General features: G+C 47.3%; 1 protein-coding gene across 1 annotated transcript; it reads left to right on the top strand.

Moving 5' to 3' along the window:
* The first annotated feature begins 790 nt into the window (after window positions 1-790).
* LOC120902240 (protein deadpan-like) lies at window positions 791-3,990 on the top strand. Its single transcript, XM_040310813.1, has 3 exons — window positions 791-1,115; window positions 2,441-2,536; window positions 2,631-3,990. The coding sequence occupies exons 1-3, from the start codon at window positions 1,023-1,025 to the stop codon at window positions 3,684-3,686; spliced, it is 1,245 nt and encodes a 414-aa protein (XP_040166747.1). The 5' UTR covers window positions 791-1,022; the 3' UTR covers window positions 3,687-3,990.
* Window positions 3,991-20,840: the final 16,850 nt, after the last annotated feature.

Here is a 20,840-nt window from a genome sequence, read left to right as displayed (position 1 = left end):
TTGGTGCGCAACGTTCCGGACGAGTGCCGCAAAGTGTGGGAATTCAAGACCCCTCTGGTTTGGTCCGGTGCTGCTGCTTGCAGGGGGAAAAAGCAGAACGGGGCAGCAGAAGAATCGTTCTTCTTTTCCCCAGTTTCGGCATCCGAAGTTCCCACAGAGCAGCGCATAAGTGCACGCATAAGGTTCCCTCCCTCCTGTTTTTTCCCACCGTGCCGTGGCGATACATATGCGTGTGTGTGTTTGTGTCTGTGCGCTCCCGTTCTTTCGCCTGCTAGATTGTTTACATCCTGTCGACGTTTGACGATGACGACGACGACGAGCGAGCGGAGCGCGCTTCGCCCCTTTGCGCTACGTTTCTCCCATGTGTGCGTGCGTGAAGGTTTATGGGTCAGCTGCTACTTGGATCGTAGGGAATAAGCGAGAAGGAGGCAAACAACAGCAACAACAAAAAAGGTGGTCCCGTCGCACGGCGTGGGAAAAGACCAACGAACCGAACCCACGTCTGGTGCTGTGTGTGGAAGACTGCGACGTGCAAAGGGACGAGTGGTACGAGCTGGGTTGGCCGCGCGTTAGAACAAGACCGAGAGACAACGCACACCACATGGGAGGGTGGGGGAATTTTGGTTAAATTGTTAATCATGATAATGTTTATAATGTGTGTGGTGGCGACCATGTGCGCCCGGGGCGAGGGAACGCGGTGTGGCGTGGTGTGTTGTGTTGTTGGCCGATCTGACGACTGTTCCGGGATCTGTGTTCCGGCATTCTCATCTCGAATGCCGCCGGTGTCGGAGTGTGTCGGGGGAGCGTAGCTGAAAGTGTGACACAAAGTTGTTGCAATTTGTGTGTAGTAAAAGAGCTAGAAAGTGAAGTGAAAGTGAATATAAAATGCAACAAAGTAACAAAAAGTGAATAAAACCAAATAAATGATTAAAAGCAAAACCAAAGTGGAGTGTATTGTGGAGATTAAAAGATAAACAAAAAAGGGAAAAGTGAAGAATCTAAGTGAATACACCAGACGAGAAATGGCGAATCCAAGCAAGCTGAATCCGCACGAGCGGCACGATGATTACGCATCGGAGAGCTATTTGCGCAGGATAAAGGCGGAAATTCGGAAGGTAATGAGCAAAAAAAACCGTTTTTAAATAGTGAAAGTGATTTGATAAATTTGTGTAAAATATGAGAAGTTTGACTATATGTTTAACTAAATATGTTAAAAAGATATATAGAGCTCTAAATGTTGAGTTGAGTGAAATGGTTACAAAAGTGAATTGAACTAATATAGATAGCGAAAGTGAAAAACTCAATCAAACAACAAAGAACTATTTGTGAACAATGACAAACAACTAAACATGGCTGTGTATAGTGTGATATAAATGTCTAGTTCAATGAGAATCAGTTTAATATGAAATTATTCAGATTTGTGAAAAAGTTGTACAAAATGCAAACGAAGGAGTTTCAAACCTATTTCGTTTAGTTCTGTTTGTGTAATATTGTGAGATATTTGCATTTTGCTCTCTATCGTTGTGTTGAATGAAGCAAATGTATTGTAAACTCAAATAGATTTAAGGGTTTAGCAGTCATTTAAACTACTCTTTGATTACACAACTGTCTGCAGTTATACTGTGTTATGTTCAAAATGTGTTAAAATGGAGATATTGCTCTGCGTTTGAAAGCCAAATTGAATTTTAAAAATTAGAAAATTGTGCCAAAGTTTTAAGGAAGCATTTTATGCATTAATCAATAAGTCCAGGATTGAAAATATTTATTGAAGATAATTGCGTTGCACGCCTTTGCAATATAAAAAAATATAAAACTTTACATTACCCTAATTGCTATGTATTTGAATACAGACATGAACATTTAAACGTGGCAACGGTAATATTGGAGTCGAAAAAGCAGTAGAACCTTTTGAAAGCTTTACACATTGAGGTAAATGGATCATGAGCTCCTCTGTAAGTACGGGCGCGGTCATTTTGATCAGACAATTCCGATGATGTAGTGCGTGATCAGAAGCGTACAAATTAATATTAAGAAGAAGCTCTGTAGCATCATTTTTGCCTTTTTTTAAAACTTTGCTACATAAACTGCTTGTGCTACTTCCCTACGTCTCTCTAAGGACTGCAGACCCAGAAGAAGTTGGATATGTTAGAGGCTAGTTTATTATATCTAGTCTAGTTTGATATATCACCAAAGGAATCGTTATCGACTAAAAAAAGGAATTTATCTGGCATGTGAAAACATATACAATCAGCAAGCTAGTCCCAAATGCCTCAAATATTGCTATCACTGTAGTAATCCACCCAAAGACAAGAAATTGTTTCATTAGTTCTCTTGTTCCATTATAGATCTATTATATTCTATTATTGATCTATTAATATTTCTCTCTCACTATGAAAAATACGAAACAATTCAATTCAAATCCTTCTTTCCTGTTTTGCAGACAAACAAACCAATCATGGAGAAGAAACGACGTGCTCGCATCAACAACTATCTGAACGATCTCAAGAGCTTGCTGCTGGACGCGATGAAGAAGGACGTATGTATTCGATCGTACTGCTCCCACCAGCTGCTCCTTTCGCTCCATCGATTGCACTAACCAACTGTTTTTCCCTCCCAACACACACACACAGCCCGTACGTCACTCGAAGCTGGAAAAGGCGGACATTCTCGACCTGACCGTGAAGCATCTGCAGGACGTCGAGCGGCGCCGGCTAAACGTGGCGATGGCCGTTGACCCGACCGTGCCGGAAAAGTTCGCCAACGGTTACCGCGAGTGCATCGACGAGATTGGCAAGTACTTCGATTCGCTCGGCTCGGTCGACGAAGGGCTGAAGGCGCGCGTTCGCAAGCACCTTGAAGGCTGTCTCACCTTTCAACCCGGCAAACCGTTCCCGGCGATGGGAGGGCTGGCCGGTGTGCCGTTCGGGTCGTTTGCCGGCGTTCCACTACATTCGCCCGACGACATCAACAACAATAGCAGCAACACCACCACGACCACCCCCAGCAGCCACAATGGACTGCTGAATCGTACCTTTGCCAACAACCTGTCGCTCATGTTCCCGGGAGGGATCCCTTTTCCCATGGGCGATCCTCCCGCCTCCACGATGCCGTTCCAGCCGTTTCCCTTCTTCGGACCGCTGCGTGGTGCGACACTGCCCCAGCCGCCCTTCCTCGGGGCAACCCACCGCGACCCGCCGGACAGTGTCCATCGGCAGCCGGGAGAAAAAGATCTGTCGGACCGGCCGCCGAGCGCTCTCAGCGTGCCCAGCCCACCGGCCAGCCCAGCGGCGGCGGGCGACGGGACGGACGATGATGGCCCCGGATCGACCCTTAGAACTCCGCTGGGAAAAACGGCCGGCACACAGGCCGAACACAACATGGAGCGACTGCTGGCCATCTTTCCCACTCCACCCTCGCCCGAGGAGCAGCCGAGTCGGAGTCGGCTGGGGAAGTTGGGTCACCACTTTGCCAGCTCACCGTTCGTGCCAACGGGCCGCCGCTCCCGGTCCGCTCTGCTCGCCGAGGAAGACGTCAGCATGGAGAGGGAGGAAGACGTGGCAAGGGAGGAGCAACCAGAAGTGAAGCGAGCGAAGAAAGACGAAGGAAGCAGTCAAGGCCGGCAGCGAAAGGACTCCGACGGCGATGGGAAGGATAATCCGAACGGCGAAATGTGGCGACCTTGGTGAAAGGTGTGTCTGTGTGTGTGCTGGTGCCGACGGCGTAACCAATTTTCGACACGGTTTCCCCGTCGTTCGAATTTCAAACCCCAAGAGAGAGAAAGAGACAGAGAGCTTTAAGACAACCAATTGACGAAATGCTTTAACTATACCAGTAAGACAAGCTTTAAGTGTATTTGATAGGGGGATAGTTTTGTAGGTTAAAGTGAGGTAGGTTTAAGTGTACAACATAAGATACATTTTGTCGGAATTCCGGCCAGGGATGACATTTGTCAAGTAGCGTAACGTTTAAATGTTTTGAAATTGTGATAATAAGTGGAAAACAATACATTTTAAATGAATTTAAATAACAATTGATATGTATTTTTAAAGGTAAGGCTGTACATCGTTATTTGCGCTGCTTCCTTCCACTAGGAAAGTAGTTTTCTATACTAAAAGTAAATTTGCATACTTTCAGGCGTTTATTAGAGCCTCTTAAACGAGTTTTGCATACCTTGAGGCGCTATGTCGACTGAAGCACTCACATTTGCAGGATTCTTATGGATTGCATACCCTACGGCAATTACAATAGTCAATCCTCCTTCTATCTAGCCTCTTGAAGTTCCCAGCATACTTCACCCCTAGATGTTATAAAATCTGTTACCAAAACGAGAACTTACTGAAGTGCAATTACAGGTGTTGATAAGAAACCATTTCTTTTAATATTTTGCTCTAATAGTTTGCGCTCCTTATTGGCTATAAGTGGAAGGATGAATGTGCGTACAATATGCAAGTCTAATGACATATAAACATGATCTCCTAAGCACAATATGCTAAATCTTAGTTTTGCAAGTGAACTCTATGCAGTACATCGTGTATCAGTCGACATACACCCTTAAGCGCCTAAATGTATGCACTTCATTCCGTCGGCAAGCTACGCTACAGCTCATTTGCGTGGCGCGCATTACTGTGGCAGATGCCCTCCCAACCGAAAAACATACGCCACAGCGGGAAAACCGCATGGCATAATTGTGTGCCTGGATTTTCCACGGCCTACTCCGAAATGGTGCTGACTGTTCGAGCGGTCTCTGTGTGTGTGTGTGTGTACGGATGTGTTTGCTCGATGACAATATTGTTACTATTAATTACGATAACATTTATCGCCGTTTTCAGTCCTCGGTGGGAGGGAAAAGGGAGCGGAAAGGTGTGGCATGTGCGAAAGAGATAAAGCAAAGATAAAGTGAACGATATTAATTATATTAATTAAATATTTAATGTCCCTTACTCCATCCCCCACCTTCCTTCCGTCGCATCCAGGTTGACCGGAATCGAAAAGTCTCGACCAGTCAACCACAACACCACCGCCACCGGGGGTGATTGGGCGGTACCGGTGGGAGGTAAATAGTAAAACATTGACATTATAATCGAGCCGGGGAAATGAGTGAAATTTTTAAATGGGACAGCCAAACGGCTCAACAGCAAACAACAACAAGGCGATTGATGTTGGGGGGTGGGGGGGGGAGGAGTGGTCGCTAGTAGGATGAGTAAAAACCGTAAGGGAAATGCATAAAATAATCTAAACGGAAACGGAACTCCGTTCAATCCGTTCAATCGTTCCGCTTCGGTTCGGTTTTGTGTTTGGCGGCGCGGGGAAAGGAGGCGGCATGGGAGACTGGGAATGTCACCGGCGGGAAAACAGTGTTTAATTTTTTCTCTCTCTCTATCAATGGCCTTATTTTTTTTGTGTGTGCTTCGGTTTTGGTTTTAAATTCCATGATCGGTATTTAAAACACGCCGGAAGTGGGGCCGGTGCGAGAATAAATTTTAAAACAATCTTTATCACGGAAGCGACGAAGCGTGCAGCGTGAGGTGGAGGGGGTGGCAATTTTCCACCTCATTTAGGTTTGAAGAGGGAGGGGGGGAGGGGGGAGAGTGTTGGTTGGGCATGGTGGGAATGATGAAATGACGACTTTTGCTAATAATCTGGTTCGCCTTTTTTTTTGGTGACGTACGACAGTAGTTACAGCCCTGTGAAGCTGGCTGGGATCCATCGGGGTGGAAAAACGGGCAGCAAGGAAAGAGATCAAAGATCACGGTCTCAATGCTTCCGGGACCGGTCGTGGGGTCGAGTCATGCGCTCGGGAAAAGGACGGTCTCGAAAGCCGTCCCCACAGTACCACAATTGAATATTGTGGTTTTCTATTTAAAAGACTTCACATTCGTGTCCAATCGGCAAAAGGGCGCCGGAACAATGGGTCGGCAAGGTCCCGGAGAGGGGGGCAGGGAAATATTTTAAATTTCCTACCTTTCCGTACAGCATTCCAAGGACCGTTCCCGTTTTTTTCCATAGACCCCTGAAGCGATACAGCACATTGTCCACACACGACACACGTTCCTTCTCGGTCGAGCGATTAAACGGTCGTCGGATGGGTTTCGGTCCGACCGTCCGACGCTGCTGTACGGATGACGATGATCCGATCCCGCCAGCAACCGGAAACCGTGCCAGAGAGTGCCAAAAAGCCACTTGAAGTGTGTGACAAGTGGTGGTTCTTAAAAGGTGGAGTCTTCATTTCACGTCCCGTGTTTTGTGGGGGAGATGCTGGAAAAAACGCTGCCCAAGGACGATGGGAAGTTATTTTCCCCGCTTCCCTTCCCAACGCTGAATGTTTGATTGTTGCTGGAGCACGAGATTTACGTCCCTTTCCCATCGGTTCGCACCGTACACGGGGGAAAGTTTTTCCGACCGAGGGGTTTTTCAAAACCCCACTCCACAAGTCACGGTGTATTATTTGGAGATCGAGCCGTCAAAAAAGGATTGCTATTATACGACCGAGCGTGAGAGACGGCCCTCAACAGCCAAAGAAGGTTCGGAGCTGAAAAGAATCAAAAACCATCCCAACAAACACACACACACACACAAACACGTGCGCAATGCCAAATAAAGCAAGCGTCAAAAGGGACGGAAACCATTATTTAACCTTCATCCGCATTTCTTCGTGCCGGCTGGCAGGCAAGTTTTCCACCGGTGTGCTGTGCCACGTGAGTTTTTGGCACGGGCGTGTGGAGGGGGTCAAAGCGTGGCGGTTGACTCCATTAAGGGACATGGTTAATCTTTCGCTTTGCTTTGGCCTTTGGGTCACGGATTTTCTGCGACTGTTGTTTGGTGGAGCGGCCGCCTCGGGTCAAAATAAACGATGGAAAAGGCGGGAAGGTGGACACGGCAGAAACACGGCTCAAATTTGGGTGTTTTCTTTGCACGCTGGTACTGCTGCCCGCGCCCCATTCCACTGGGTGCATGTTTTATTATATATTTATTCACATATAATACACGGCAAAAGCAGGCAGCAGGCAAGCAACAAGTGGTTACGGTTCGGTTTGGCTCGGTGGCGGTTTGTAGCAGGTTTTTAACAGCCATTAATAGGGTGAGGTGGATGAAAAGCAACTCCTGGAATGGGGGGTGAATGCTTCGGGTCGAAAAATCATAACCGGTGAAGGATTGCAGCGACGAGGAAATTAATACAATAAATAAAAATCACAGCTACACGGGATTTAAATTTGAATCAAGCCAAACAGCTCGGTTTCCTGATGGATGGCATGTGGATTGCATACATTTAGGCGTTTAGTTTGAAAAAAGCTGCTAAGCAGTTGGATTTTTGTTATGAAAGGCTGGTGGTATGACTGTTTGAACCGAATCGAAACGAAATTGTTTAAGGAATTATAATGCCCAAGTTTTCGCATGAAATTTCCATGAAAAAACAAGCAGTTAGGTGCGTTTTATTGGAAAAGTCTCATCTCAATTGATCGACCGTGCTAAAACACGAGTTCCAAACTCTATTAAACCTGCCTCCTGCGCCTATTGCACATCAAAGCATCAACCCATGTTTCTCTCATTCGGTTTGATTATTTGCACGCCGCACGGATCGAGCATCTGGGACAAAAACTAATCCCAAACCGAAATATCGAATCGAAAATTGCAAATCAACTCAGCAAGCGGAAGTAGCAGCAGCAGCTTTGAAGTAAAACCGTTGTCAGTCAGCACTGGGCGGGGACTGCAAAAAAAAACTAAAAAGCAAAGAAACGTTAAAATCAAATTTCTTACTAATCACTAACAGAAGACCGCCCCCCCCGCACACCCACGCTCTGACCAATAACAGGCGACTGTGTGTGTGTTCTATGATTGTCAACAGCCTCGTTGCTATTTTTTGTGCAACCAGGGGCGGGTTGAGCCAGAAAGAAGATACAGAACGAATCATATCAGAGACAGGGCCGAACAAAAGGCTCCAAAATGGCACACGCAAAAAGGTCCCACCAAAAACAAAAAAAGGAAGCACGAACGATCGAAACGATGAAATAGACTTCTTAAATAACGAAAACTCAACGGTAAAACAAAACAACGCCAAACAAAAGCTCAAAAATCCTATAAAAGGATAACAAAATTCCCGAGCGCATTAAAAACCCGAACAACGGTGGTGCCGTGGCGTGGCTCCAGTCCCGAATTTGGAGCCCCTATGTGCGTGTGTGTGTGTGTGTGTTTGTATGTAATAACAACTGCCTGTCCGATGCCTGACAATTGTTCCCCTTGCTCCCCATCCAGGCCGCTGTGTGGTGGGTTTTCCTCGAAGAAAAACTCGATTTTCGCGAGCCCGATCAGCGAAACAGCAGCGGCAGTCGGCGGCCCCCAAAAAACGAGCATAAAGAATGAATAAATAAATAGCATAAATATTATATCAGATGATGATCAACCGGGGTTTGCTGTGCCGACCGTGTTCGCTCGCCTGTTCCCCTATGTTCGGTGCGGCCATGTGTGTTGCTTTTCCCGCTTTATGTACGTCTTGCTCCTTTTGAGTTGTTTTGCGTTTTTAATTTAGATGATCCAGCTTTCTTTTTTTTGTCGCCATCCCTCCCCCCCCCCTCTCTCGCCCCTGTCCGTTGCATTTATATCGTTCGGGGGCAGTGTGTTTGCCGCACTGGCCAGTGGTCACACACAGACAGTGCTTATGCTAACTGTTTCTGTTGCCATTCGTTCGTTCGTTCGTTCGTTCGTTCTGTTGCGCAAAGTGGCGCGCTGATGCTTTGTCCTGCTCGCGCACCTTCGGCGCTATGTAGCGTGACTTCTAACCAACTACATTTCACTTTTCTTATCAGCGCTCACATACAGCGAGGCATAGGAGAAAGAAAAACAAGGCGAAGGAATAGCAATATAGAACAAACAAAAAATGGCAACGGTTCTTATTTAGCAAAACAAGAAACATGGAGTAAAAAAAAACACACACACACACAAACCCACTACACGCCATGCATCATACTCGCGTGCAGAGGTGGAGAGAGCATATGCAACGTACAGCCCCATGCACCTGTGCACCATACAGAGCGCTCCCCTCGTCCCCGGGAATGTCCTTTTACGTCCGTCCGTTCGTTCGTCCGCCACAGACGATGATCGCCGACACTCGTTCCATCACTTACCGTCACATGGTAGGATGGGTGGGTGGGAGAAGTGAGGTGCTGGAGGGAGGGAGCAGCGAGGAGCAGGGCACACTGTACAAGTGACGATGTACATGGTTAAAAGCCAAAAAGTATCCAACACTTACTACCTCTATATGTTAACTCGTACCGGGGCCCGTACACATCGTCGTAGTCGTCGTCGTCGTCGTCATTGTCGTCGTCGTCCGAGTCGTCCGGAGCAGTGGTCGTCATCATCGTTCTAGCAGGACATTTCCTCGCCCAGGACCGCAGAAGAGCAACAGAGCGAGCGAGACAGAGGCTAGTGTTCGCACACAAAAGCGAGCACCGGTGGGCGAGAAAAAGCGCTCGTATGCGCTTTTCTATTCGATTTAGATTTTTTCAACGCTCCAACCCGCATTTTTAACACTCCCCCCCACCCCTGCACTTTCTATGATGCAAGTGAGACGGCACGATGCAGCATCAGCGCGATCAAAGTACACACACACCAGCACGCACGCAACACGGGGCAGAAGAGGCAACGCTATGCGCTAAATAAAATAATAACAAACAAAACTATTGCTTTTTTAAATTATATTTTTTCTCTCTCCATCGGTTCGGTCGCCTTCGGCGTTATCGCGTTTGCCTCTGTGTGGTGGTAGATGGATTTCTCATTTCCCTACCGCGCCATCGGGGGCTGGCTGTGTGTGTGTGCTTTCCGGGCATTTTTTTTTGCCTCTCTCCCCACCGATCGAGAAACGGTCGAAGTGCAGACCCAATATATGACCGCTTGTGAGAAACGCCGCCGCGTCCGCATCTTTTTGCAAGAAAAATGCCCTGGCCTCCCACCCACCCCACAGCAGCCCCATACATAATACAAATATGAGTGAACAGAGTGTTTTATTCCCGCTTCCCGCTCCGCGAAAGGGGGAAGGTGGGGTGAATTTTCCTCTTTTGCTGCAACGCACCGCAGAACCGAGTGGCCGGCCGGCTGCTGCCGTCCGGGTCTGTCGATTGGTCAATATAATATGGCAGCGGGAGCGGGAGCAAAGCAGGGGAACATTTTTTCCTTTAGTGCTCCTTTTTCGCGAGGTGGCCGCTCGGCACACACACACACACGAACGCACACACAATAAAGCATGAAAGAGGCACCGAGGATGGCAAAAAAATACAAAACCGTCGGCCGGACGTCGATTGGTTCAAGGCGCGTTTTTTTAGATTTTTTCGCGTGAAGTGGTCCCCCCAATCCACCCCACCACCCTTCAGGAGACGGAAAGGGATTGTGCAAAGGGAATGTTGGAATATCGATGAAGAGTAAGAGAGATAGAGAGTGAGAGAGAGCAAGAGAGATGCACGTGTGTGTGTGTGCATGATGGGGGGAAAATCGGGACTTTTTTGCTGCTGTCGGGATGCAGATTTTTCCTTTTTTTTTGGGGGGGAGGAGTGTGGAGGGACGCATTCGGGAAATTGACGCACATGTCGCGACCGGGAAGCTGTGCCAGGCCTGTTGTGTGGGGCCTAAGATTTTTTTCTCGCAGTGCAAAAATGGTCCTGTGTGTGTGTGGACATGCATCTGCAGAGAGTGTCTCTCCTGCCCCCCCCCCCCTTTATGGCCACAAAAAACATGGCCTATGCGTGCTGTAACAAGGGCCAGCAGGAAGTGGGAGTCTTTGGGAAGAATTGAACAGTTTTCGTCGGGCGGAAATAGCACGAAGAGGGGTGAAATGGACAATAGAGGGACGCAGTTTTTGTACGTTTCGTCCACCCAGGATCAACCTACGGGACAAACGAACGCATTCACTTTGCGTGTGTGTGTGTGTGCCCCTTAGTATATGTGTACTACTACTACTACTCCTCCTCCTCCTCCTGCACCGTTTGATGGTGAAGCTTTCAAGTGGTTGAGAAGAAAAACGATTGAAACAAACGCCTGGCTAGATTTGTTTCTCGTTCTTTTGCTTGTCAGCTTGTACATATACGTCACACACACACATACACACACACATAGGTGGACACATGGTCAACTAGGCTGACCCGCGACACGCACATAGCTTTTTTCTTCCCCAGTGTGCCATGGCAGCTAGCGTCAGCGATTTCCCCCCCCCCCTCCTCCTTTCTTTTGTGGGCCCTGTTGTTTCCCAATTGTTCAGCCTACTTCGTCCACTTTGTTTTTTTTTCATCCCGATGCGTTACGATGCGTCGTTGCAGGCTTTTCGTCGCGGCGTTTGTTTTTCTATCTTTCTTGCTTTCTTTTTTTCCCTTTCCTGTTTGATCCTTTTTGCTCGTATGTGTGTGTGTGTGTGTGTGTGTGGGCACCATTTCTTTTCCCCTTTCTCTCGCGCTCTTCCCGAAAGGGAGCGTTCTCGAATGCTCGATTGCTTTGGTTTTTCTTTACTTGTTCGCTTTGGTGTTCGTTGGCTGTTGTTGCATCTTTTTTGCCTTTTCCCCGTTGTGTGATTGCCTTCGGTTGATGTGTGTTGTTTCTCCCTCTCTCTCTCTTCTTTGCTGTTCATGTTGCATTATCTCCTTTGCTGGTAGTTGTTTAACGTTGTGCGTTACGTTTACTGCTTTCTTCCTTTTTTGTATCTCTTTAACGTGTCCGCTTCCTTGTTTTCCTCCTTCTGATATGTGTACATGTGTGTGTTTCTCTTGTTTCTTCCCATTGTATCAGTTTCTCCCACTTTCTCCTTTCTTTTCCCTCATTGCTACAATTTTTTTTTGTTTCTTGCGGCTTGTGGGATTAGTTTTTTTTTCCGTTGTTGTCCCCTTTTTCTGCATTTGACCGGCCGCGTCACCCGCGGTGGCACCGCTCGCTCAGTGCTGTTCGTGCTGTTCTTTGCGATTTTTAACCGGGCGGGGGCTACAATAACGACGACGATGACCAGACCAGCAGCAGCAGCAAACAGCAACAACAGCAGTACACAACACGCCTTTTATTGCGCCGTGTCGGTAGGAGGCTGCAAAATGTTACCATCTGTACACCCAACCAACCTTTCCGCCCCTTTCCCCGCATAGGAGAACGGTGGTGGTGGTGATGGATCCTGGAGGAGATGTTGTTAGTTTTTAGAGCCAGACTTCAAGTCCTTTCTTTTTGGTTTTGCTTTGTCAATTTTCATCGCCGGCTCCTGTACCGGGGATTTGGTTTTTTTTCTCTCCTCTTTTTCGCTCTGGTTTGGCTGTTTGGAGTGCGTTTAATGCGTTCGAGCCATTGAGTGAACGGGAGCACAAGCGATGCAGCGGGTCGCACTCATGGCACGATGGCCCAACCTAACAACACGCTTGCTGCCCGTTTGATCGGTTCGCTTTCCTTTTCCCTCCCGATCCCGGTGGGGGGGGGGGGATGGTGGCAAAATAGGGGTTTTTGTTTTTGTGCAGGAGGCTTTCGCTGTACGCATTTACTTGGCGGTTTTGTTTGTAGTGCGGGGGTTGGAAAGTTTTCTTGTTTTCCAACATGGCCCCGGCATGATGGCGTTCGCGAAATTGCATGCGATGGGAGGGGGGCAAACCCCTACGAAAAAGCCCGGGACCAATCTCCACTTGATGGCAGTGCGTTGTATGCGTGAGAGAGCAATGTGTCTTGCTTTATTTTTTTATCCCCGCTCCTGAAACCTTATTCGTCTTTTACTGCCTGTGGGTTAGTTGGCAAAAAGCTTGCATACATAAAACGCACCCACACGCACGCACAAACACTTGCGGTAGCGCAATATAAGGGTAGCGCCCGGGCGAGCTTCACCTCACGGACGGATGGGGAACATTTGGGTGAAAAATCAAAATCTCAATTAGAAATATGAAATGGCCACTCAGCCATTTTCTGCTCTTGCTGCTGCTGCTGCTGCTACTGGTGGGTTAGGCGTGCCACTGGCGTCCAATGCACACCGCACACAGCATCTATTGTGTGTAGAGTTTATGTGTGTGTGCCTCATCGTATATTCCATTATTATGGACATAAATTAAAAAAGTGCATTCAATATTTTTAAATTAATTTATGAAACATCCCATTTCATCAAAGCGCCAACGAGATGCGTTCGCAAGTCGTGGGACACCCATTCCCGACGGATAACCAGGTAGCTTAGTGCAATCGTTAATAACTGCCGGACCTTTTGTGTGCGCATTGGAAGCAAACAGCGGGAAAGGTTTCTTTGGGCACAATTCCACCGAAAAAAAAGGTATTTTACCGCTTATAAGGTCTTTTCACACAATTCACTACAGTACATTCGCCTACACGAAGTGAACTGCTGTGGGTAGATTTTATCTAATAAAAATTAAAATATTACCCCACCCTCTTACATACACTTCATTATCTCCAAAAGGGTTGACCACTCTTGCTAGAACTGTCGCACGTTTCCGTGTAGCACTCAACGAATAAAAAAACCCTCCCGAAGTGATGATGATGTTGTAAAAAGGATTCATTATAATTTGCAAGACGAAAGGGAAAAAGGAAAAAACGGCGACGAAAAACAGTAAAATGAAATATTGAAACACTTACACCGCGTTCGGAGTCCGGAGCCTGCGGCGCAACACCATTGGAAGGACTTTCGCTCGTTTCTGTTCTTCTGTTCACACACCGCGCAGCACTTGCTGGTGAAGGAAAAATGGTGAAAATAACTAAATACGAGAATGATCAGAAACCCGTCAAAACGTCACATGAAACGTCACAGGAACAAAGTAGCCATCGACCGCCACCATAACCCACCGCAACCCGGCAATTCCGTCGACTGCTTTTCTCTCTCTCGCTCTCTGCATTTCCATCGCTTTTCGTTTGGTTTTCCCGCAACCGCGAACAATGCCGGAAATGTCCCCCCGTACCCCGAAAACCTTTTGACTTTCGTTTCCGGTGCTGCCAAAAAATAAAAAGCAGATGCTGACGAAGGGAAAGGTGGACGACGACGGCGATGGCTAAAAATCATGAAATATGGAAATGATTTGCATACAAACTTAATTGAGGTTTAATTATAAAATTACATTCTATGCCCAGTTGTGTGTCCCGGGGCTGGCAGGGAGTATTTACAGCTTTTACTCCTTTAAATATAATTAAAACGAGTTTTAATCGTATTCAAATTTTATGCCACAATCGCCGCCGTGTCCGCTCGTGGGGGTGTGTGTTTATGCTATTTTTTGTGGTTGTTGTTGTTGTTGCTGCTGGTTGCACTACTTTTAAGGGGTGGAAAAGGGAGGGGGAGGGGAGAATGGAGGCCACCGAGGTCCGGTCACAATTAAAAATATCCAAAGAAAAAGATGACGCTTGCCGGCTCGGATGCTGTCCGTGCGCTGGACGACAAATGCTAATTTTGCATACATTTAGGCGTCCTGCTGCCCCTGGTGGCCGTTCGTGCCGGCGCTTTCGACCGGTGGTTCCGGGATAGTTTTGTCCTCATAATTATTGTGCTGCTGTATACATTCATCCGCGTAATGGGAACATCAATTGCAGGAATTGACATTTATTAGTCGTTTGATGAGGACGAGAGAACGAGATGGAGGGTTTAAGCACCAGCAATGTAAGGGAATGTTGTAGCTCGAATAAAAAGCAGTGTAAAATCGTCATTCCGTGGTAGACCGTTCTGTATCTGTCAATTAAAATTCACCATTTTTACAAGATGCAACATCCCGACACACACACACACAACCTGCACACATATCATTGTTGTAATGTTGTTTCTCATTATTGCACGCCATCGTTAACACGCGGCATCCCTGCCCTGCAGTCTGTTTGCATCCAACAACTGCACCTTTAACGCATGCATCGCCTCAGGCCCAGTGTGCTCTTGCGAAAACAATAGGCAAAAAGGTTGATGAGTATTGCTGCGAAAAATGGTTACAGCACGGCATGTCCAAACCGTCTGTGCTTGCGTGGAGTTCGTCACCGGAGGCGATGCACTAACTCATGTCACTCGCCACTTCTTCGCTCGCTGGCGCAACTTTTGTTGTGTCCTTTTTTCCTGCTTGCCTGCGTGTGTGTGTGTGTATTACTCTCACAAGAATGCCTTTGTTGTTGGAGCCTTTCCGGCCAGCGCTTCTTTTGCTGCTTGCGCACCAACGACCTCCTTCCGCAGGACACACTCTCTCGGCTCCATTATTTAAACACAATTAGAAACACAATATGGAGGCGCACATAGAGCCGCAAGAAATAAAATTAACAAAGGCCAATTGCACTTCAATCAAAAGGCGACCGTCATCCGCCTCCCCCCCCCTTCCCCCCTTCATTCACGGGGATTTCACATCCTTGGCATTCCCGGAGGGAGGGGGAAGTTCACCCTTTTTCACGCTCACCCACGGTTATGAGAGTTTTCACCTTCTCGCCAAAGACATCGTTCAACCCTGGACGGCGCTATCTGTCGCAACGGGCGTCCCGGAAGCGATCTTTCGCAAAGGACCGCTCCGCCGGTTGTTTTTTTTTTTTGTTGTGTGCATACAACTCTTCGACCACTCTTTCGTCTGATCTTAGCCGGGCCAAAGAACGGAGCTTCCCTAAGAGCTTCCGTTTGTTTTGAAGCATTTTTTGTTGTTGCGTTGTTCGTAGCAGCTTCCCTTTCTTGTTAATAACACGTGTTTGTTTGCATAAATGTTTACCTTCATGTGTGTATGTGTGTGCCTGCGTTCACTACTGACCCGGCTCGGTTCGGCTTCTAAGTGTGACTTGGAAGTGTGCGTTCTTGAGCCTTTTGTGTGCGAGGACGGCATGTCAACACACTCCCTTATCGTCAACCCTTCGGTTTGAACCGGAAAGAGTAGCCGTCCCTCTCTCTCTCTCTCGTTCCTCCTTTCTGTATTGTTTGAGGACGAATAAAGTCAGAACAGAACAGGGAACCGGTCGGGAGGAGTCGTAATAAGATTTGGAGAGGCCTGCCGAAGCAACATCACGCTAACTTTGCAATTGCGCTTGACTTCATTCACTTTCAGCAAGATGTCCGCTCGATGGGAAGGGGGGAAGGGGGGCAAGCGCGCTGAAGCAGGTGTGAAACAAACAAAAGTGGGAGGAAAAAAGCCTCGCAAGAAAGAAAGTATGGTGGGCAGGGACACATTGCTCGGACATGCGGGTCTCATCGCTCAAGTAGACCCTTTCGGTGTGGAAAGAGCTCTTTTTTTTTTGTGTAGCAACTTTTCCAGCGCAAAATGCTTCACGTGCCGGCAATTGAGAGGTATCCGGTTACTTGGCGCATGTGGAAGTTACTTGGCGGACCGAACCCGCCACCTATTTGATTGCATTGATCTTTGTTCTGAGTCGGGCGAGTGACAGGAAAGGGGTTGAAAGGCTTCCTTTGCTTTCGAGAGCTGAAACTGCTCGAAAATTCAATTTCCCTTTATGCGGTGCAAACAATGTAGAGGGCCATTTTCATGTATGGTGTAAAAAACAGCTTACTTTGAAGAGTTTTATAAGAATATTGACGTACGACTTGGGAAAACTAATGCTAAGATAGAGCTAATTAAACGTATAAATATGATTAATAAGTGCTAACGATAGCAAATGTCCTGTGGAAGGAGCACGGTTGTCCAGTACGCCTAAAAGTATGCAATTCGCAATGCAAATTGTGCAAAAATGCAGCTGAAGTACAAAACCTTTGTTCAAATTATATCAAAGGCTAAACTATCAAGCTAATCGATAAACTATGATATTTATTTCGTTTATCAACAAAGTTTTTGAATATTCCAGTCAATAAAAAGCTCTCTATGTCATTCGGGAAGCAAAATAACTCATTTTGCAGTTCTAAGAGTTCATCCACACATCAGCAGCATTGATTATAATCCGTCCCAACGTGGAACAAGCACTCGTGTGCAAGCACTTTGCGGGTTTTGTTCCATTCTTTCCCGTCTGATTAGCCGATAAACACCTTCTTCGAGCAGCGCACATACACACCAAACCTGTAGTTCGTGAAACGGCAAAAGAATCGTGGTGCAATCCTCATGCAATTCCGGGCTCCCATTCCCATCTCACCACCGTCTTCCTAGAATGCCACCCCGCTTGTCTTCATTGACTCGTGAAATTAGCACATTAGAAGACAAGAAGCGAAAAGCAGGACAAAGCGAATGAGAACACCCCCGCTCCTGCTGGGATGCCCCATACACTCGCCTTACCTGCTGGCGGTTGGCCGCGAGCAAATGAGGAATCGTAATCGTAATCGGGTCCTGTTTCTGTTTCGTCTCCACCGCATCGACCTTCCCCCTCAGGGCGGTCCCAAAACCCACTCATAATGTATGCAAAACCATCGACGAGCGAAATTGGCTCCGACTGTGGAGGGCCAGAGGAGAAAAAAAGCCATCAACTCCCTTGTCGAATGCGAAAGAACGCGGAAATGTTGGGATGAATGCGCTACGGAATAAATATACGGCCAGTATAAGTCATCGTATCGAACGCCGATCGGGACGAACGGGTGTGTGTACAGCTACACACACACACACACAGCCCATTAGACCACCGCGCAGGAAGCCAAGAAGCCCTCATTTCTGGGCCCTCTTTCCGTACAAACGCAAATGGGGGAAACGAAAACAACAAAAAAAAACCCTGCTGCCTGGTAAAAAGACCGAATGAAGAAAATCCAATGGAAAGCCAACACGACCAGTTCCTCTGCTCGGTGTGTGTGTGTGTGCTTCCTTTCCCTTATTTCAGCCTTCACCGCCGTGCTGCCTGCCTTACCCTGCCTATTAATTAGTGAAAAAGTATCGTGTAATTAAGAAAAATGCCACGTTTAATTGCTAATTGAGTTTCTGCCTCCCTGCGTCCCTAGGTAAGAGGTCAGGGGGGGGGGGCGTGGTGAGGGTGTGCTGCAACTACTGCTCCTGTGTGACCCTGCCACCCTCTGTGCTTTAATCACCTAATTACGTGACTATAACATTTGAAAGGAATCGAAATAAATAAATTAAATATAGGAGAAAAATATTACGCGAGCGCTCCATTCGCGCGCCCACCCACTTTTGGGTGGTTGGGGGAAGGTGCGGAGCAATGGTGGCCCAGGCGAGAACATTACTGGTGGTGAGCCACTTATTGCTGTCCCCGGTAGGAGCGGGACACCTTTGGGGCAGGGCGAGTGGGCCAGTTCAGCTCGGTACATACAGGTTAAAAGGCACCACCCAATGGTGGGGAGGTAACCTATAAGTGGAAAATGTGGTGCAAAAGTCACAGAAGGAAGGAATGAATGCAAAATATTCGCCCTCTTCGCCGTGCGAAAGCGATTTGCGCGTTGTTTCAAAGGTGCCAGCCCATGGGTGCGTTTTAATGCTGTCTGCCGTTTACTGCTGCGCCTACAGTGCTGTGCAGGCTTTGGTGACACTCCTCCATTAGGGGTGGTATTGTTCGTTAAAGGGCAATTTGTGTGTACGTAAATGTAGGAGCAAACCCTTACATTGTTTGAGACCATTTCCAAGGAAGATCCTGTTGCAAATGACGATAAAATTCGACGGTCACTGTTCCACAACCCTCGCACTTTCCCGCCACGACTCATTGTCGTAGCCTTCGCTAGCCTTCCCTATCTGGGTCGGCCAAGCCTCGCACACTATCGTCCCGGTACGCGCCCCGATCCCCGACCCTTGACAGCACTCCTTCCGAAAAAGGCAAAACCCACCCCTTCCCGTGCGACATTTAAGCGAACGAATTATTATTAATGAGAAATGAGAAATGGAAGAAGAAATTATAATTATTATTGAATTATTATGGTGCACAGCACAGCTAGAGCACGGCGCGCCGCCCAGCGCGCAGGGAGGAGCCCTCACCTTCATCACAAATCCTCTGTTTCCCCTCCCCCCCTTTCTTCGGCTTCCCTTCCCATTTTGGTTGGGTTCCTTTTCGCTCGTGCAGGAGCGACACGCACAAACTACCGGACCATTGACACCTTCATTGCGTGGAGCTGGTTGCTTGCTGGTTGCTTCCGTTTGGCTTGAGGTTTGGCTCGGGTCGGACGGAGCTTGAAGGGGGAGTGCGAAGAGGCGACTAAATTATGTTATGATGCTACTACCGAAGTTGCTGATTTACAAATACCTGGATGGGATGAATTACAAGAAGGCTGGCCCGGGTGCGCTGCAATTGCGTACTCTTAAGCTGTTGAATTAATGTTGCTTGTTTCGAAGCGTTATCCCGTTCTCTGTTCCGGTTGTGTTTGTTCTCCGGTGTTTCGTTCTCCGCTTGCGCCTTGTTTTCTTTGATTGTGTTTTATTTTCGCGTGTTGTTCCATACTTTAACATTTTTCGCATTATTTAATTCCTTTTTTGCAATATTTAACAACTTTACTTACTCTTTTATAGCATTTCAAACAGTAATATAAACAAACGGTTGGCAAAGGAAGAAAGTAGTCCTCGTTCACGCGCAAAGGTGCCAGACAGGAGAAGTGGCAAACACCCGAACGGCAATGCTAATGTGACTCCGCCGGTTCCGGTTCAAGCGGATTAGAAAAGGGAAAAGGAAAATCGGCGCTTAATTTTACACCCTCCACCATTCGCCAGCCGATTCGCAACCTGATAGCGCAAGGAAGCGGGGAGAGGCCCACTTAATCGAGGCTGGCTGTGTGATGTTTGTGGTTAATGAGTTGCGTTCGCAGTGGAGCGATAAGCTGGAAGCGATGCCAGAAATCGACTGGAATTAAGTAGGCTGTTTGAGGGATTTGTAGATGCCCATTTTTTAATGCCATGAAGTGAAGGTAAATTACAAATGAAATTGTGGTACTATTACAATGTGTGTTGCACAAATGAGTCGGATCGATTTATATAATTTAAATGGACTTAATTCAAACCATTTCTACCAACAAAAAAAACACGAAACAACAGCGAAATTATGCTAACGGTTTGCGCCCACAGAATGGCGCTCGCGCGTGGCACGATTTGATACCTTTTATGTGCGTACGCAAAAACCAATCGCTCCAATTGCACATAAACCATCCGCGAGGCTCCATAAAGCATTGGGGCAGGGGGGAGAGGGCGTGGGATGGGCCCGGTCAATCGCATTGTTGTTAAAAATGTGGTGTGCTCTGAATCAATTATGATCCCGAGGCAAGCCGGTTGGGTCCGGTGGTGGATGACACCGGTGGATCACGCACCCATTCAATGCCTTCCTCCTCCCATTGATGTGAGTCCTTGTGGTGGAAGGTTTTTATTTGACTTGTTTTTTGTTGTTTTGTTTCGTTTGTGCCAATTTTGTATTTAATAATGTTCATCGGTTTTGTGTGTGTGAGTGTGTGTGAGGTTTTTTGCATCCAGTGGCACTCTTTTAGTAGTGAAAACGCCATGTAAATCGGTTTTGCATACCAATCGGTGACCTTTTGCCTCCTTATTCTCTTCTCTCCCCCCCCCTCCCCCCCTCCTCGGAATGTTTCAATTGGGAGGGAAGGAGGATGCATGAGGGGAAAAAAGCCATTGGGCCACGCACCTATGCAACTTATCATTTGATTAACGCCCCGGACAAAGGACACCCCCCGAATGAGTTATTGCTGTGGCAGTGAGCAGTTATTGTGATTATGATAGGCGCTATTATCATTGTGGTAGTGTGTTCATTATTTGTTTGACAATGTGTTGTTGCCGTGGAAGGTACGGAAATGGGAAGCGAAGGGACAAAGTGTGGACTTATGGAGGAAGCTAATTTCAATTATGTTACAACATGGACGGAGCGATTAACGTGAGCCCGATTGAAATCATAATTATGGGCGATATCAGTCTGTGTGGAGCTTATTTTACATCAAGCTAATGGATTGTTTCTTCTCTCTTTTTTTCGAAGTTAGTGTTGATGGATTAGAGAACCTGTAGATCACATTGCTGTATGGCTCAAGTGGA

Source organism: Anopheles arabiensis, chromosome 3, assembly GCF_016920715.1.
Source record: "Anopheles arabiensis isolate DONGOLA chromosome 3, AaraD3, whole genome shotgun sequence".
NCBI classification, from domain to species: Eukaryota; Metazoa; Arthropoda; class Insecta; order Diptera; family Culicidae; genus Anopheles; species Anopheles arabiensis.
The sequence above is the reverse complement of the archived record's forward strand: the minus strand, read 5'-3'. Positions and strand labels throughout refer to the sequence as shown.